Below are 18,285 nucleotides of genomic sequence, written 5' to 3' on the forward strand. Positions count from 1 at the left end.
GTCCCCTCGAGGCTACAAAAAATATACCCACAGACCAGCGCTGACTGCTGCAGAAACTGTGGGCAAACGGGAACATTTATGCCCATATGGTGGGACTGTCCCGGGATACGACCATACTGGAGAGCAGTCCTTGCGCTAGCTTCAGCAATTTTAGATACTCATATTCCACCTGATCCCAAGCATATTCTGCTACCGCTGCCCCTCCCAGACCTCACCAAATCCGCTCACAAACTTCTTAGACACATTGTCAGTGCTGCCACTTGTCAGATAGCGGCCTCTTGGAAAAACTCCACACGGCCAACTCTCCAGATGGTCTGCAGTCGGATCTTGCATACTTACCAGATGGAACATATTACTAGCATACTGAGGGGCTCCTCAGTCTCCTTCTACAAAGTCTGGTCTTCATGGGCCTTATATCATAATCAAACTCCACTCCAGTTTTAGCGGAATCTGAATATGGAATGGTACTTCTAAACAAGGTTACTTCACCTTTATTTGATACGTGAATTCTCAACTTCACATTCCTTCCTCTGGTCCCTACATTCCCCCCCTTCTATTCATTACTTCCATCCCCTCCATACCCTATAGTTCTGAAATGTTAAAACAACATCTTTGCAGTTCTGGATAATTACGCAATTATCTCCCGAATATGATAGAACTATGAGAGTGTTTATGCATCCTGCTGTATGTAAATATGTGTTAATTGTTACTGATTAACCTCTCGAGATCTTGTAATGCTTTTTACCGGAAAAAAAAAAAGATGTTTCTAATGAAGAGTTTATAAAAAAAAACAAAAAAAAAAACTTTGGGGTGAATTCAATTAGCCGCGATGATCCTCAGAACAACGCGTCCATGGGATTTTTACAGAATTTTTTCTCATATCCCATAGAGGTGCAAGGAAAAATGAGCGCAGATTTTACCGTAGTAACTGTAAAAATGAACAGCCACGATGTTCCTCAAAACACAGCTACTAGTTGAATTCCCCCCTTTAAATGAAGATGAAATTTTATATCTAAAAATAAATGAACCTACAACACACTTTATCTACTTTCCGCCTAAATCCATAAAGATACATACATCTGATCCACCTGTTTACTTCAGGGTAAATAGTATACCACTAACCTGTCACCTTATATTGATCATTAAATGCAACTCTTAGTTATATATACACTTTTTATTTAATGGATATGTGACAGGATGAACCGCCTATGTCACCCTGTTTGTTGTTGCTGGAAACTGGCTGGGCTCACTTTGGCACCAATCCCTTTCATTAGCCCTCTCACCGCAGTAGGAGGGGCTTACAAATGCTGCCACCACTGGACTCCTTTACCGGCATCCACAATCAGGTTTCTTCTGGATAACTGACCCTGTTATTGTACCCCCGTTACTGGTGTACCTGGGCTGGTACTCCTGACCTCTTCCTATAGATCAGGGTTGCTATGGATGAATGCCCTCTGGCCTATCACACTGGCCAGAGCTGCTGGGTAGCGGACAGAGTGGTGCTGCTAGGAGGCAGGGTCCAAGCCTCAGACAGCCGGAAACGGATTAGATTTTGAGTCTAATCTGTAGGTCACAGAATTTTCAGCATGGAAATCGTTTTCAAGCAGGTCTTTGAAGCAATTGATGTTTATTTGCAGTCACACTGATTGAAGGTATCAGTGATCAGGTCAGATGGAACAAGAACAATACAACACAGTGCTTTTTATACAGATTTGAACACAGCCTCACAGGGTAAGCCAGCCCCCTTGAGGTCCGAGTTATTTTTAGAATCAGGATGTAATTTGTTTACCCAAACATGGATTTACATGCAATGCAAAGCTAACAATATTTACACTTATCTGTGATATCCTAAAACTTGCTGTGATTTCCTGCATCTTGTTTTGGATGCAGAAAATCTAGTAGCATGTCTAATTAAACCTTCCTGTGCCTTCAGGTGCTGGACCCTCACATATCAAAAGGTCTAATTAACATGAGATTAGCATGGGTCCTTTCCTCAGACTGCTGCAGAATACACATTCCCATAAAAAGTAATTTCCCCACATCACAATACACAAAATACTTCCTCCACAAAGGCTTATTGTATCAGATATATACCTCAGAAATCATGCATTTCCTCTAGCAAGATTAAAACAAACACGTTTCTTCCCTGGTCTCAGAAATAAAGATTTCCTTTACCAAAATATACACAATAATCAAAAATAAGTGCATTTGCAATTACATAAATAAGCGCCCTGCGCTATTTCCTTTAACTTAATTTATACCATAAGTTACTTATAAGTGATCCAGTCACAGGATACTAATGATATTCTTAAACAATTAAGTACTACAGTATGGTGAGAAAATTATCACTTGGTGACAGCAGATATCACAGTCTTATATACTATAATAGAACATAAAAACGGTCTCAAAGCCAAGGACTTTTTTCTTGAAAAAACTGAATGTACAGATAATATTAAAGAATTTCTCAAAGAAAGTATTGACTTCAATTTGTCAAATAATTATTTTTATTTTAATGGAGAGTAGTTTATACAGAAAACCGGCACGGCTATGGGTATCAGGTTTGCCCCAAGCTATGTCAATTTATGGCATATTGAGAAGATCTGTATTTAGGTGTTTTCAACTCGTTTGCGACAAACCTGTTATTCAGGTACATTGATGATGTCATTTTTATTTAGAAGGGAGAGAGAGATCTACTTGACCAATTTTGTACCTATTTAAATAACAATGATTGGAATATTAAGTTCAACATCAGTCAGACAGTGGGTTGGATTTAGAAATCTATATTACTAAATATCAAATACAATCTAAGTGTTACAAAAAAAACAGCAGATGTAAACACAGATTCTGAGAAATAGTGAACATCATGAAAACTGGCTAAACAGCATACCTTAAAGCCAGTTCTCAAGATTGGGAAGGAATTGCACAGAGCAAAAGTTTTGAATCACTCAGACGGATGAAAGGATATAGAATTTTAGTAAAAAAAAGTTATCAAGATAACCATCTAAAATCAGCAAGATCAAAGACAAGATTTACTGTTTCCAACTACAAAAATTTCTGATAACAATAATAAACTTGCTTTATCATTACCACAAAACAATGAAAAAAATCATATGTAAACACTGGGTAGTTATATGTTAGCATCAATTATTACAACAGATCCTGTCAGGGAAACCATCTTTTATATATAAGAAGAGCAACGAACTTGAAAGACAAGCTAGTAAGAGGTTCATTGCTGGAAGATATTCCTTCTCGTTATATTAAACAAAAAGAGTTCTATAGGTGTGTTATATGTTTTGCCTGTCGAGCTGTCAAAAATGCCAATAAAAATAATAAAATTGAAGAATTCACTGTACGAAATCAAGTGTACAGAATTCATCATTTTATTACCTGTAATTCGAAGAATATAATATACTTGTTAGCATGCAGGTTTGGTCTTTTCTATGTAGGAAAGACCACTGGGATGTTGAAAAAACAAATTTCTGTGCCTATCTGGAATATAAGGAAGGGGAGCGAGACACATTTAGTTGCAGCACATTTTATAGAGAAGCACAAATGTTCAGAGAAAGATTTAGTAAATATTTTGGGTAGTGATTCATTACAGAGCAATTGGAAATACAGAAATATCGATAATCAGTCACAACTGAAATGTTATGGTTATACAAACTTAATTATCTCATACCTTATGGCAGCCTAAATAAAGATTTTGAGATTAAATGATTTCTAACTTAGCAGTATATTTGTTTGTCATCAATCTATAAATAATTGGCCTATGTTTGTTCATTATATGATGATTGCAACTTGTCAGTCTCTATAGATCCTCAGAAATATTAATTCTACAGGAAAGTAGATAAAGCACTTTATGAAAATATTGAAAGAACTCTCTGGACAATGGAATTTGCTTTGTTATGAGCTTAATATGTTAGCTATGTCAATGGTTTTATCATCCCCTTTCTAAATGTTCAGATGGCTAATATCTGTGATAATTTCTATTTTTAAGGAATTTGTTGTGTTCTTTTATACAAATACATTTCTGGCCGTATCTGATAGTCATGTAAATTATCCTTTTATTTTTATTTGTTAATTGATTGTATATATTGTATTTTATTTTATCACAGTTGAATTGCCGCTGATCACCAATTATTTGGATGCTATTCTGTGTGATTATATTAATATCTCACTTGTCTCGTTGATGAGAAAGAAGTGGAATGCATTGCCCAAATCTCCAATCGATCAGAGTGAATTTTGGAACGCAAACAAGAGAGGACAGGAAATGACATATATATGACTTCCAGTCTCATAGTCTTTGCTTGAAAACTTCTAAACAAACCTAGCCACAATATTTTGAAGTCCGCAATTCAGCTGCTGTTTAATGCGGTGACTGCGAGACACGGAAACAGACTAATAGCGGCTAATATACAATAATTGTTCAGCGTTCCTATAAAAATAGGATCTCTTTATGTTGCATATATGGTTTTCAATTTTAGTAAATAGCACTGTATACATTGCTGTTCATTTCCCTTTAAATTCAATTGTATTAAAAGTATGTAGATGTGTTTGGGAAACCAAATTTTGATTGGACAATGTGACTATATATAAAATGAAGTCCTACATACATGTATCTCATCCACCTGCAGAAAGACCTATTTTGCATGGTTGAAACGCGTTGGGTAGTGAGGACAAAGTCAAATATCCTACCAGCATTAACATCTCTATTTGGATGAAAATTTCAGTGTTTTTTACGCTGCAATTCCTATTCATTCTATGGTAGGTGGACTTGTGCACACATTATTGTTTTACTAATTTGAGTGTATAACCATTGTATAACAAATTTCAAAGTTTTAAACTATATTGCACTAGATCTCTTTTTTCTTGCTTTTGATATTCCCTAATATGAGGGACTGAACTAAGGAAAGAGGAACATTCAGGAGGAGTGAACTTAAAAGGCCTTTTTAAAGAACACTTCTAGCAAGCTCTCTATCGCTAGGGGGTGGCACACGAGGCATTTCAATTACAAAGCACAAAGTGGAGTTGTGAAGTTTTAAGGATTGGGCATAACAAATGTTGTTATACTTTACACAGTGGTATATCCCAATTATGAGATACTTGTTTAACTGAATTACACTATATTTTGATTATTTCTATGGCAATATCTGGTCGATTCATCTGAGAAGACAGAAAACTAAGATATACAAAAGACCCTAATATATAAGCATATTTGTTTTTTGTTCATTTTCAATATTCATTTTTTAGTTGTCACAATTTGATTTTTATTAGAGATCACAAAAGAGCTTAGACTTTCCTTAACACAATTAAATTGATTGTATGCTTTAAAACTATTGTATGGTTTTGTTAGGATTATTTGAGCTGCATTTGGTTGTGGAGCACTGGTGATATCTACTTCCCTTCTTTTATTAGAATATATTACTAGTTGGATACACGATCACCCCAATAAACTACACAGTATCTGGTCTCTCTGGATTGTATATTTCAACACTTCCACCTAAGCAACAAAGGTTGAGAGAAATGACCCTTCGTTGCATGCCCCCCTCTCCTCTTCTGGCCTTTCCTTTACTAACATTTCCTTCACCCCTCTCTCCTGATCTAACACCAGCAGTCTCGTTTATAAAATAGATGTCAATAATGCATATTTATGTTGTATGTTTTAGGTTAAATTGTAAGTAGCATTTGTAGTAATTATTTTGTTTGAATACCATTAATGTTGCTGTTGTCCTCTTAATATATATTGATGATTGCTCTCCTTGCCGCTACCTCCTGTTTTTCTCTTTTGCACCCCTCTCTACAGCATTATATCCAATCCAATGATGTAAGCAGCATACTGATGCACAGGAATGATTAATTTGAAACTGTTGTTCTTTGTGTCTCCTACTCAAACACGAAAGATCCCTTCCAGCAAGAGTAGAAGTTAAATTCCCAAATAAAATAATGGCACTGATCTGTAAATGTCCAGTGAAAAATATATGCAGAAATTATTGCTCACACAGACTCTTATTTATTTGCATATTCACATTTGTTAACATGTGTGTGAGCTGTCACGTTACTTTCTTGATTGTAAAAAGAAAAATAAGTTATTGCCCCCTATGGAACCCATTCCCCCCCAAAAAAAGAAAGATGATCTTATATATGGTAAAAAGAGCTGTATGACTTTACCAAGTAATGACTGTTGAATGACTGGTGAACTAGGAGTCTAGCAGGCATGGGTATCTTTGTTTTAGTACAATAATAAGAACTAATACTTGTTAAAAAAATTTACTATGTTTCAATGTAACGCTTCAAGGGATTCAACTCTTCTGCTCTGTCCACACACACTTCAGTTGGTCTTGCTTCACAAGTTGTTTTCACACAAGACACAAAATAAGAAAAATATGTTTCATAAATTCAATTGCTTTATCAAATGAATCATCCCTTCTGTCCTAAACTCAGTGCTATGACATACTCGTTACACAATATTGTTTCTTTAGCTGGGCTGCTAGATCTTGAGGTATCTGTGTCATCAGATATTAAAAATAAGTCCAGTTCCTTACAGCACTGTTCATTACACAACAATCCTATTTATAGTAGAATCATTAGTAGAAATTGTATATTTATGCAATATAAAACATATAAAAATGTACACTGACATTATAGCTAAGTAAATCCATCTCTCAATAATTGGCCATTCTGCAAAGTCAACCATTTAAAACTCTATGTTATCATGACCACTCATAGCTGTTGTGAGGTCAAGATTCGCAACGCACATGAACTAAGATGTTCGAAAAATGGTTCGTCATGCCAGATCACATTTTAGGTATATGCGCTAGATACGACTGTCATTTGCTTTGATTATCATTGAGGAAGAAAACACAACATAAAATGCAAACACTTCTCAATGTTTACTATGTATCAAAAAGAGAAACCCTTGTAAAATATATAGCAAGTTACCTTGCAAATATGGAACTGTTCAGAGGTCAGGCTCTCCTGGATTTCTGGATCTCGGGGTGACACAACAGCACCAAGTGGCCCAGATGGATAAACTGAACAGCCACCACCTGTTCCACCACCAATTCCTGCTGCTCCACCAACTGGTGATGAAGCAGTTAAGCCCTCCAAAACTTTACGGAAATTCAACTTCTTCATCCTTGGTCACCTCTATGAGGTTGGGGTAGTAAAAGGAGCTCCAATGTTCATTCCCCAAGAAAAATGAGTCAATTCCAAGTAATGGAGATGTAGTAAAACAAAGGCACAAAAAGCAATGGTATAAATGACTATGTGTATTTGAAACAAAACATTATTTGGCGAGTCCACATAGTGCTGTTGTTTAGCAGAATTAAAAATGATGTAAATATTATGCCAGTAGTCACAAATATAGTTTAAAAAAAGGTTTTGGCCAATAGTACACCTCTAGATGATCCAGGATTGAACATGTCCAATGAAATATCCTCTGCAGCACTAAGAAAATTTACATCCAAGAGTAAAATGTCAATTTAGTAAAATCTCTCGAAGTCTGAGAAATTACTTTCTGAATGCAAATAAATACAACACTTGCACAACATTAACTATACTGGCCTCCGGTTACACTCACTGTACAGGTCAAGCACCTCCTCCTTAGTGTGAGTACTATACCAGTTATTCCTTACAGGAGGAACTCCTATGATTTGGACCAAATTCAGATAATTTTTGCTCAAATTTCCAAACTATACACATGCTCCAATCCATGCTCTGCACCAATACTTCATTGCTTATTCTATAACTCTTATTTTTTTTTCCTAATATAATTATCATTCTCTCAACTATATAACATTTTACAGATACATTTCCTATTTTAAAGAATATAGTGCTCCCTGGTTCTCCTTGCTGGTCTTACAATACCTGTTTACTATACTACAATAAATATAACAAAATATATTTATATTTTCCTATACAGTTTCCTGTGTGCCTTATATTGCTTTATCTCCATGCACCATTTCACTCCATGCTCATTTGAGCACAGGAACTGAGACTAGCACTACTACTGAGCACAAGAACTGAGACTAGCACTACTACTGAGCACAGGAACAGAGGCTAGCACTACTACTGAGCACAGGAACAGAGGATAGAACTACCACTGAGCACAGGAACAGAGGCTAGAACTACCACTGAGCACAGGAACAGAGGCTAGAACTACCACTGAGCACAGGAACAGAGGCTATCACTACCACTGAGCACAGGAACAGAGGCTATCACTACTACTGAGCACAGGAACATAGGCTAGCACTACTACTGAGCACAGGAACAGAGGCTAGCACTACTACTGAGCACAGGAACAGAGGCTAGCACTACTACTGAGCACAGGAACAGAGGCTATCACTACCACTGAGCACAGGAACAGAGGCTAGCACTACTACTGAGCACAAGAACTGAGACTAGCACTACTACTGAGCACAAGAACTGAGACTAGCACTACTACTGAGCACAAGAACTGAGACTAGCACTACTACTGAGCACAGGAACAGAGGCTAGCACTACTACTGAGCACAGGAACAGAGGATAGAACTACCACTGAGCACAGGAACAGAGGCTATCACTACCACTGAGCACAGGAACAGAGGCTATCACTACTACTGAGCACAGGAACAGAGGCTATCACTACTACTGAGCACAGGAACATAGGCTAGCACTACTACTGAGCACAGGAACAGAGGCTAGCACTACTACTGAGCACAGGAACAGAGGCTATCACTACTACTGAGCACAGGAACAGAGGCTAGCACTACTACTGAGCACAGGAACAGAGGCTAGCACTACTACTGAGCACAGGAACAGAGGCTATCACTACTACTGAGCACAGGAACAGAGGCTAGCACTACTACTGAGCACAGGAACAGAGGCTAGCACTACTACTGAGCACAGGAACAGAGGCTAGCACTACCACTGAGCACAGGAACTGAGGCTATCACTACTACTGAGCACAGGAACAGAGGCTAGCACTACTACTGAGCACAGGAACAGAGGCTATCACTACCACTGAGCACAGGAACAGAGGCTATCACTACCACTGAGCACAGGAACAGAGGCTATCACTACTACTGAGCACAGGAACAGAGACCAGCACCTAGTACTCTGCACAGGGCCAGAGCCCTCCTGGACAGGGGTCCAGCTCCCGGGGACAGCTGCCTGGGCACAGATGACAGGGATACAGCGCTAAGTGCGGTAATGAATACGCCAGACTCGGGTGCCCGGAGGTAAATCCCAGACACGGAGGATGACAGTGATGAGGGATGGAGATGGCCGGGGAGGATGTGAGGAGTCGGCTGGTCACGGTCCTGTCAGGAGGATGCTCTGTCCGCCGCCGCCGCCGCCTCTCCCGTCCCCTGGCTGTGAGCGGCTCAGGCGCGAGCTGCTGTCCGAGGTGCTGAGGAGAATGGGCGGGAACGTGAGGGCGGGAGAGGCGGGCGCACGAGACATCAATAATTCAAAACACTGACTGCCAGCCCCTCCTCGCGCAAGAGGGCCACGCCCCGCAGTCCGACCAGAAAAGCGTGACGCCATCTGAAAACTGTCACCCAATCACGGACCGCAGCGCTGGCTTTCGAGCTAACGCCCACCTGACCCGAGCCAATCGGAAGATAGGAAAATTCGGGAACGGCCGCTGAACACGCCCCAAATGCTCGCCCCAAGTATTAGCAAATATTTAGGCTGTGCGCTGTAGTTGGGCGGCGGAATAAGAGAGAACGCCCAGAGAACGCCCACAATACAACCAGGTAAGAAATGATTGGCCCAACGGCTGCTAATTGAAAGCCCGGTGACCCAATGAGCGCTATATATCGGTTTATAGCAGTAATATATTAGGAATATGTATAAACAGTAATATTTGAGGAATATGTCTATATATTAAATCATGAGGAATGTACAGTAATATTATAGGGATAGATATTTGTATTATTACATGAGAAGTATGTGTACATATTATATAAGGAATATATACAGTATATTACATGAGTATATGTATATAGCAGAATATGAGGAAAATGTAGATATAGTAATGTATAAGGAACATGTGTGTGTAATGGACATGTATATATAATACATGAGGAATATGTATAGAGAGAGAGTAAAAAATAAAAATATGTACATATAGTAATACATGAGGAGCATGTGTACATATTAAATTATGAGTAATATGTATATAGATAGAGTAATGCATAGTAAATATGTATATACAGTAATATATATATATATATATATATATATATATATATATATATATATATATATATATTATACAGTTCTACACTGAACATAATGAGTAGCAAACATATTAATTATTGCAGTACAGTGTCAGCCAGTAAGATCTATGTGATGTTGAAGACTTTCGTGTCAAAAAAGACAAAAGTATTACAGGAGTGACACCTTTATTGGATAGCCAAAAGTAATGTTTATATTTGCTGCCTTCAGAGCACAGAGGCACCTTCATCAGGCAAGTTTACAAATGCATGACTGAGAAAAGGGCACAACATTTAAGAGATGTTACATCAATCAGTTTGTACGGGGGGGGGGCGGTCATCATAACGATAAGCTCAAGTACTAAAACTGAGGTTTTCGTTAGGAATGGAAGAGTCCTACGAGTTCAGTGGTCTGCACTCTGCTGTAGAGTGTGAAGTGTGTCCATGTAGTGGGTCATAAATCCAGGTGTTAAGTTGAGTCCTTGAGTCAATGACTGGAATGTTCTTATCAGCTTGAATTCCCAGTATTTTCTCTCCCTGTCATTTTTTAAAAAAACTTTCAGTATTAAGACTTTTAAATCTGTCATACTGTGTCCTGGTCCAGAGACAGTCGCTTAGGACAGTTGGGAGGTATGTCCCGCTTCACCGTGTACTGCTCGTGAAGGCAAAACTGTGTGCACCTAACTGTAGTGCACAAAGTATTGCCTGTGTATTTGTCTAAAATGATAACCATGCTACATCATAGAAGTTACCCTGTCTAAAGTGTCCCGGCCCCCCCAGAGCCTTAATCCAGCTTTGGGCCAGGGTGTCAGATTGACACTTAGGGGCATATTCAATTACGTTTCCGGAACCTGCGCATTATTGCCGGTAATACGGTATCGCAATAACGTGAAATCCACGTTAGTCACTCACACAAGGCTCTTAGTTTACCATCTTCAGACCGATAGAGTGGTAGAGAGGTTTAACAAACCCCTAGAAAAGTATGTAGATGAAGATGGAAAAAACTGTTTCATCCATGGCGGCATCTGAAGCTCAGAGGCCTAGAATGACGTATATCATTAGGAAAGCAAATTATGAGAAATATGCTTGAAGCTAAGGCTCACTAACATTTTCCATATTTGCATCTGGTTAGGGTGTAAGTAAACAGAATAAGGGTTAATCTGATGTGTGTCTTGATATGCAATAATGCCGTGCAGGTGTTGGGGCTCTATGGTTATAAGATCAGCTCAGTGCAAGGATACAATTGCCAGATTGTATCATTAACAGATAATTAGCTCTCCTTATCCATTTTTCCTAGTGAAAAAAGAAGCATTTTAGGAGCAATGTATCATTTCCCTCATGCTGGGATAGCGCATCCAGTTACCGTCTGTTCTATTGAAGATTGTAGGTAGGATAAAAACCTTTCGCTGCTTGCTGATGGCATTCCAAATTCCACGTTTTCTCCCCGGCTGTGTACCTTGCGCAAGTGCGACCATAAGTCTGGCCATGCGCTGAATCTGTCCCAGAGTGGACACAATAGCTTTTCACTGGATCACTGCTACTAACGCCGTCCTCCAGTACACAAGGAATTTGTTGGTATCATCATCATCATTTATTTATTTATATAGTGCCTGCAAATTCCATAGCGCTTTACAATTGGGAATGTAAACAATACTGCGTAATAAAGAGAGAGAGGTATGAGGGCCCTGCTCGCAAGCTTACAATCTATGGGACAATGGGAGTTGGATACATGAGGGTAAGTACCGCATATTGAATATTGGTCCAGCCAGATTGCAAAGGTGAAAAGTGCTTAGTGGGCTGTATGATTAGTCACACATCAATGTTAGTCAGAGGGTTGTTGTCTTGTGTAAGTTGTGTACAGGATGATAATAGAGTAACCTAGGCAGGCTAATAGGGTGGTTGAGGAATATTATAAGCTTGCCTGAAGAGGTGGGTTTTCAGAGAACGCTTGAAGGTTTGAAAACAGGAATACATGAGGAATATGTAGGTGTAGTTATATATATGTATGTATATACACAATACTACATGAGGAATATGTAGGTGTTATATATGATAAGTATGTATACATAGTACTATATGAGGAATATGTAGGTGTTATATAAGAAGAGTATGTATACATAGTACTACATGAGGAATATGTAGGTGTTATATATGATCAGTATGTATACATAGCACTATATGAGGAATATGTAGGTGTTATATATGATCAGTATGTATACATTGTACTATATGAGGAATATGTAGGTGTTATATATGATCAGTATGTATACATAGTACTATATGAGGAATATGTAGGTGTTATATATGATCAGTATGTATACATTGTACTATATGAGGAATATGTAGGTGTTATATATGATCAGTATGTATACATAGTACTATATGAGGAATATGTAGGTGTTATATATGATCAGTATGTATACATAGCACTATATGAGGAATATGTAGGTGTTATATAAGAAGAGTATGTATACATAGCACTATATGAGGAATATGTAGGTGTTATATATGATCAGTATGTATACATAGCACTATATGAGGAATATGTAGGTGTTATATATGATCAGTATGTATACATTGTACTATATGAGGAATATGTAGGTGTTATATATGATCAGTATGTATACATAGTACTATATGAGGAATATGTAGGTGTTATATAAGAAGAGTATGTATACATAGTACTACATGAGGAATATGTAGGTGTTATATATGAGGAGTATGTAGACATAGTACTATATGAGGAATATGTAGGTGTTATATATGATCAGTATGTATACATAGTACTATATGAGGAATATGTAGGTGTTATATAAGAAGAGTATGTATACATAGTACTACATGAGGAATATGTAGGTGTTATATATGAGGAGTATGTAGACATAGTACTATATGAGGAATATGTAGGTGTTATATATGATCAGTATGTATACATAGTACTATATGAGGAATATGTAGGTGTTATATAAGAAGAGTATGTATACATTGTACTATATGAGGAATATGTAGGTGTTATATATGATCAGTATGTATACATAGTACTATATGAGGAATATGTAGGTGTTATATAAGAAGAGTATGTATACATAGTACTACATGAGGAATATGTAGTTGTTATATATGAGGAGTATGTATACATAGTACTATATGAGGAATATGTAGTTGTTATATATGAGGAGTATGTATACATAGTACTTTATGAGGAATATGTAGGTGTAGTTATATATGAGGAGTATTATTATTATTATTATTATTATTTATTTGTTGGGCGCCACAAGGTTTCCGCAGCGCCGTACATAGTACAAACAGTAGACCGTACAGGGTTAAACAGCACAAAACGATAAACACAAAGTACCAATGCTTCAGTAACTCCAGGACAGCCATAAGGAGTAAGGACAGAGCAGAAGAACAGGTATGGAGACACGGGGGAAGAGGGGCCCTGCTCATAAGAGCTTACATCCTAAGGGAGGGTGGACAAATCAGACACGAGAGGGAGCTGGTGATGCCAGGGGAGAGAAGAAGGGGCCAGGGGAGTGAGGGAATAGCAAGCAGAGTAGATGAGGGGTTAAGTGGACGGTTGATAAGCTTTGAGGAACAGGTGAGTTTTAAGTGCTCGTTTGAAGGAGCACAGATTGGGAGCGAGACGGATGGAACGAGGGAGGTCGTTCCAGTGCAGGGGGGCAGCTCGGGCGAAGTCTTGGATTCTGGCGTGGGAAGTGGTAATTAGAGTGGAGGAGAGGCGACGGTCATTAGCAGAGCGCAGGGACCGGGCAGGAGTGTGAATGGTGAGGAGGTTGGCGATATAGGGAGCAGTAGACAGGGAGAGAGCCTTGTAAGTGGTGATAAGGAGTTTGAAGAAGATTCTGTAGGGGATGGGGAGCCAGTGTAAGGCATGGCAGAGAGGGGAGGCAGAGGAGGAGCGGTGTGAGAGAAAGATGAGTTTAGCAGCCGCATTGAGTACAGAGCGGAGGGGGGCGAGATGTGAGAGGGGGAGGCCAGTGAGGAGAAGGTTGCAGTAGTTGAGGCGGGAGATGATGAGTGCGTGGATGATGATTTTGGTGGCGTCTTGTGAGAGGAAGGAGAAGGAGTAGGGAGGAGTATGTATACATAGCACTATATGAGGAATGTATTTGCTTCTAGCAGTAATACATGAAACAGTATTATGTTTGGACTAAGAACACAGTTATTAGCTGAATCTAGAAACATGCCTGACAGTCTAGCGTTGGATCTGGTATAGTGAAATCAATTATTTATAAATCACTTTTATAGTTCTGTCTAAATGTCTCGTTAAATGTAGTGTAAGAATGTCACTGACAATCATTGCAAGATCATTCCTACGATTCCTGAGATTTAAAAATTTAAATGTAGAAAAAGTGATAAAAAATGTTTTTCTATTTTATAAATGTCAGGTGTCAGGTGTTGGGTATGTCAGGTGTTAGATATGTCAGGTGTTGGGTATGTCAAGTATGTCAGGTATGTCAAGTGTCAGGTATGTCAGGTGTCGGGTATGTCAGGTGTTAGATATGTCAGGTGTTAGGTATGTCAGGTGTTGGTGTCGGGTATGTCAGGTGTTAGATATGTCAGGTGTTGGGTATGTCAAGTATGTCAGGTATGTCAAGTGTCAGGTATGTCAGGTGTCGGGTATGTCAGGTGTTAGATATGTCAGGTGTTGGGTATGTCAAGTATGTCAGGTATGTCAAGTGTCAGGTATGTCAGGTGTCGGGTATGTCAGGTGTTGGGTATGTCAGGTGTTAGGTATGTCATGTATGTGAGGTATGGCAGGTGGCAGGTATGTCAAGTATGTCAGGTATGTCAGGTATGTCAGGTGTCGGGTATGTCAGGTGTCGGGTATGTCAGGTGTCGGGTATGTCAGGTGTCGGGTATGTCAGGTGTGTCAGGTGTCAGGTATGTCAGGTGTCAGGTATGTCAGGTGTCGGGTATGTCAGGTGTCAGGTATGTCAGGTGTGTCAGGTGTCAGGTATGTCAGGTGTCAGGTATGTCAGGTGTCAGGTATGTCAGGTGTTAGGTGTGTCAGGTGTCAAGTATGTCAGGTATGTCAGGTGTCGGGTATGTCAGGTGTTAGATATGTCAGGTGTGTCAGGTATGTCAGGTGTTGGTGTCGGGTATGTCAGGTGTTAGATATGTCAGGTGTTAGGTATGTCAAGTATGTCAGGTATGTCAAGTGTCAGGTATGTCAAGTGTCAGGTATGTCAGGTGTTAGATATGTCAGGTGTTGGGTATGTCAAGTATGTCAGGTATGTCAAGTGTCAGGTATGTCAGGTGTCGGGTATGTCAGGTGTTGGGTATGTCAGGTGTTAGGTATGTCATGTATGTGAGGTATGGCAGGTGGCAGGTATGTCAAGTATGTCAGGTATGTCAGGTATGTCAGGTGTCGGGTATGTCAGGTGTCGGGTATGTCAGGTGTCGGGTATGTCAGGTGTCGGGTATGTCAGGTGTGTCAGGTGTCAGGTATGTCAGGTGTCAGGTATGTCAGGTGTCGGGTATGTCAGGTGTCAGGTATGTCAGGTGTCAGGTATGTCAGGTGTCGGGTATGTCAGGTGTGTCAGGTGTCAGGTATGTCAGGTGTCAGGTATGTCAGGTGTCAGGTATGTCAGGTGTTAGGTGTGTCAGGTGTCAAGTATGTCAGGTATGTCAAGTGTCAGGTATGTCAGGTGTCGGGTATGTCAGGTGTGTCAGGTATGTCAGGTATGTCAGGTGTCGGGTATGTCAGGTGTCGGGTATGTCAGGTGTCAGGTATGTCAGGTGTCAGATATGTCAAGTATGTCAGGTATGTCAGGTGTCGGGTATGTCAGGTGTTGGGTATGCCAGGTGTTAGGTATGTCAGGTATGTCAGGTGTCGGGTATGTCAGGTGTCGTGTAAGTCAGGTGTTGGGTATGTCAGGTGTCAGGTATGTCAGGTGTCAGGTATGTCAGGTGTTAGGTGTGTCAGGTGTCAGGTATGTCAGGTGTCAGGCATGTCAAGTGTCAGGTATGTCAAGTGTCAGGTGTCGGGTATGTCAGGTGTCGGGCATGTCAGGTGTCAGGTATGTCAGGCATGTCAGGTGTCAGGTGTGTCAAGTGTCAGGTATGTCAGGTATGTCAGGTGTCGGATATGTCAGGTGTTGGCTATGTCAGGTGTTAGGTATGTCAGGTGTCAGGTGTCAGGTATGTCAGGTGTCAGGTATGTCAAGTATGTCAGGTATGTCAAGTGTCGGGTATGTCAGGTGTCAGGTATGTCAGGTGTCGGGTATGTCAGGTGTCAGGTATGTCAGGTGTCAGGTATGTCAGGTGTCAGGTATGTCAGGTGTCAGGTATGTCAGGTATGTCAGGTGTCAGGTATGTCAGGTGTCAGGTATGTCAGGTGTCAGGTATGTCAGGTATGTCAGGTGTCAGGTATGTCAGGTGTCAGGTATGTCAGGTGTCAGGTGTCAGGTATGTCAGGTATGTCAGGTGTCGGGTATGTCAGGTGTTGGCTATGTCAGGTGTTAGGTATGTCAGGTGTCAGGTATGTCAGGTGTCAGGTATGTCAAGTATGTCAGGTATGTCAGGTATATCAAGTGTCAGGTATGTCAGGTGTCGGGTATGTCAGGTGTCAGGTATGTCAGGTGTCAGGTATGTCAGGTGTCAGGTATGTCAGGTGTCAGGTGTCAGGTATGTCAGGTATGTCAGGTGTCAGGTATGTCAGGTATGTCAGGTGTCAGGTATGTGTACCTTGCGCAAGTGCGACAATAAGTCTGGCCATGCGCTGAATCTGTGACAGAAAAAGCACAAGAGCTTTTCTCCTTTAGATAAAGGAGATTTGGTCAGTGATTAGGGATTGAAGGTGAAGTTTCACTCAAATATTACCCCTGGTCAGGAAGCCTTGATTCTAGGCAAAGAATATAGTATAATTTCCTTTTTGGGTATGTTTTCCTCAGGTAGAGATGCGATCTGCAGTAGTAGATTGATAATCGGTCACATAACATGTATTAAAGGACTGAGCTGGGAATATTAACATAGGCTTATGACACACGACACTAAATATAAGTATCATCCACATAGAGGTCACACTGGTAGTAATAAGGGAAGATGTATAGATGGAGAATGTATCTATGGGGACTGCACAAGTGTCAATAGCAAGATGTCCATTCTCTGATACTCTTTAGGTTAGATTCGTGGGTGCAATAGATTTGGTCTGAACTTTGGCTTATAAGTGGTAATCCATCATGAGGAAGTCATTAGAGAACCATACATATATACTGATTACCATTTTATGCAGTTTAATGTGTGTTACCTAATTCAGTCCAGATAAAATGTAGCAGATTGGTAGTGTTTACATGTATACATTGTATACAGAAGCTTCTAGAAACATACAATTATGGGAGTATTTTACAGTGTTACATTTTCTTAGGCGTAAATAGGCTGGGCCTGATTCATTAAGGAAAGTAAAGCAATAAAATGACTTTGCACCTTGGCAAAACCATGTTGCATTGCAGGGGGAGGTAAATTTAAAATGTGGGGACAGATTTATAGTTAGGGTAGGCAATGTCTTAGATCAACTTTAAATTTCAGGGTAAAAATAAAGCTTTTAAGTATTTGTGTGCTACATGAAAAAGCAGCCAGTAATTATTTTATGTGCAAAATAATAAACTAATTTGCACCCATTGCGTTGTAACATGGTTTTGTCCAGGAGAAAACTTACTCTTTATTGCTTACTTTCCTTAATAGATCTGGGCCATTAAATATTGATACAACTTACATGCAAATGCAACAGAGACAGGTATGTACCCTCAGAGCCGTAACGACGGCGGTGCGGGCGGTGCGACCGCCCCGGGCGCAAGCCCAAGTGGGCGCAGCCGCCCGATACCTGACTCCGTGCCCAGAGGAATCGCCGCTCTAATTCAGATCCCCTACAAGCAACAATCCATTCCCGGCAATGCAGTGGAACGCATGTGCGTTCCAACAACAGGAAGTTCGGCATTTGGAACGCAAATGCGTTCCAAATGCCGAACTTCCTGTTGTTGGAACGCATCATTGCCGGGAATGGATTGTTGCTTGTAGGGGATCTGAATTAGAGCGGCGATTCCTCTGGGCACGGAGTCAGGTA

General features: G+C 40.1%; 1 protein-coding gene across 8 annotated transcripts in view; it reads right to left on the minus strand.

The window, feature by feature from the left end:
• Window positions 1–7,960, minus strand: part of STXBP5L (syntaxin binding protein 5L) — a 280,722-nt gene extending 272,762 nt beyond the window's left edge. For all 8 annotated transcript variants that reach the window (XM_075197467.1, XM_075197464.1, XM_075197466.1 and 5 more), the window contains exon 1: window positions 6,940–7,960. In XM_075197467.1, the coding sequence (XP_075053568.1) occupies window positions 6,940–7,134 (195 nt within the window). In that variant the 5' untranslated portion in view covers window positions 7,135–7,960. The remainder of the gene's footprint in view (window positions 1–6,939) is intronic.
• Between the last annotated feature and the right edge of the window lie 10,325 nt (window positions 7,961–18,285).

Source organism: Mixophyes fleayi, chromosome 2 (assembly GCF_038048845.1).
Source record: "Mixophyes fleayi isolate aMixFle1 chromosome 2, aMixFle1.hap1, whole genome shotgun sequence".
Lineage (NCBI taxonomy): Eukaryota > Metazoa > Chordata > Amphibia > Anura > Limnodynastidae > Mixophyes > Mixophyes fleayi.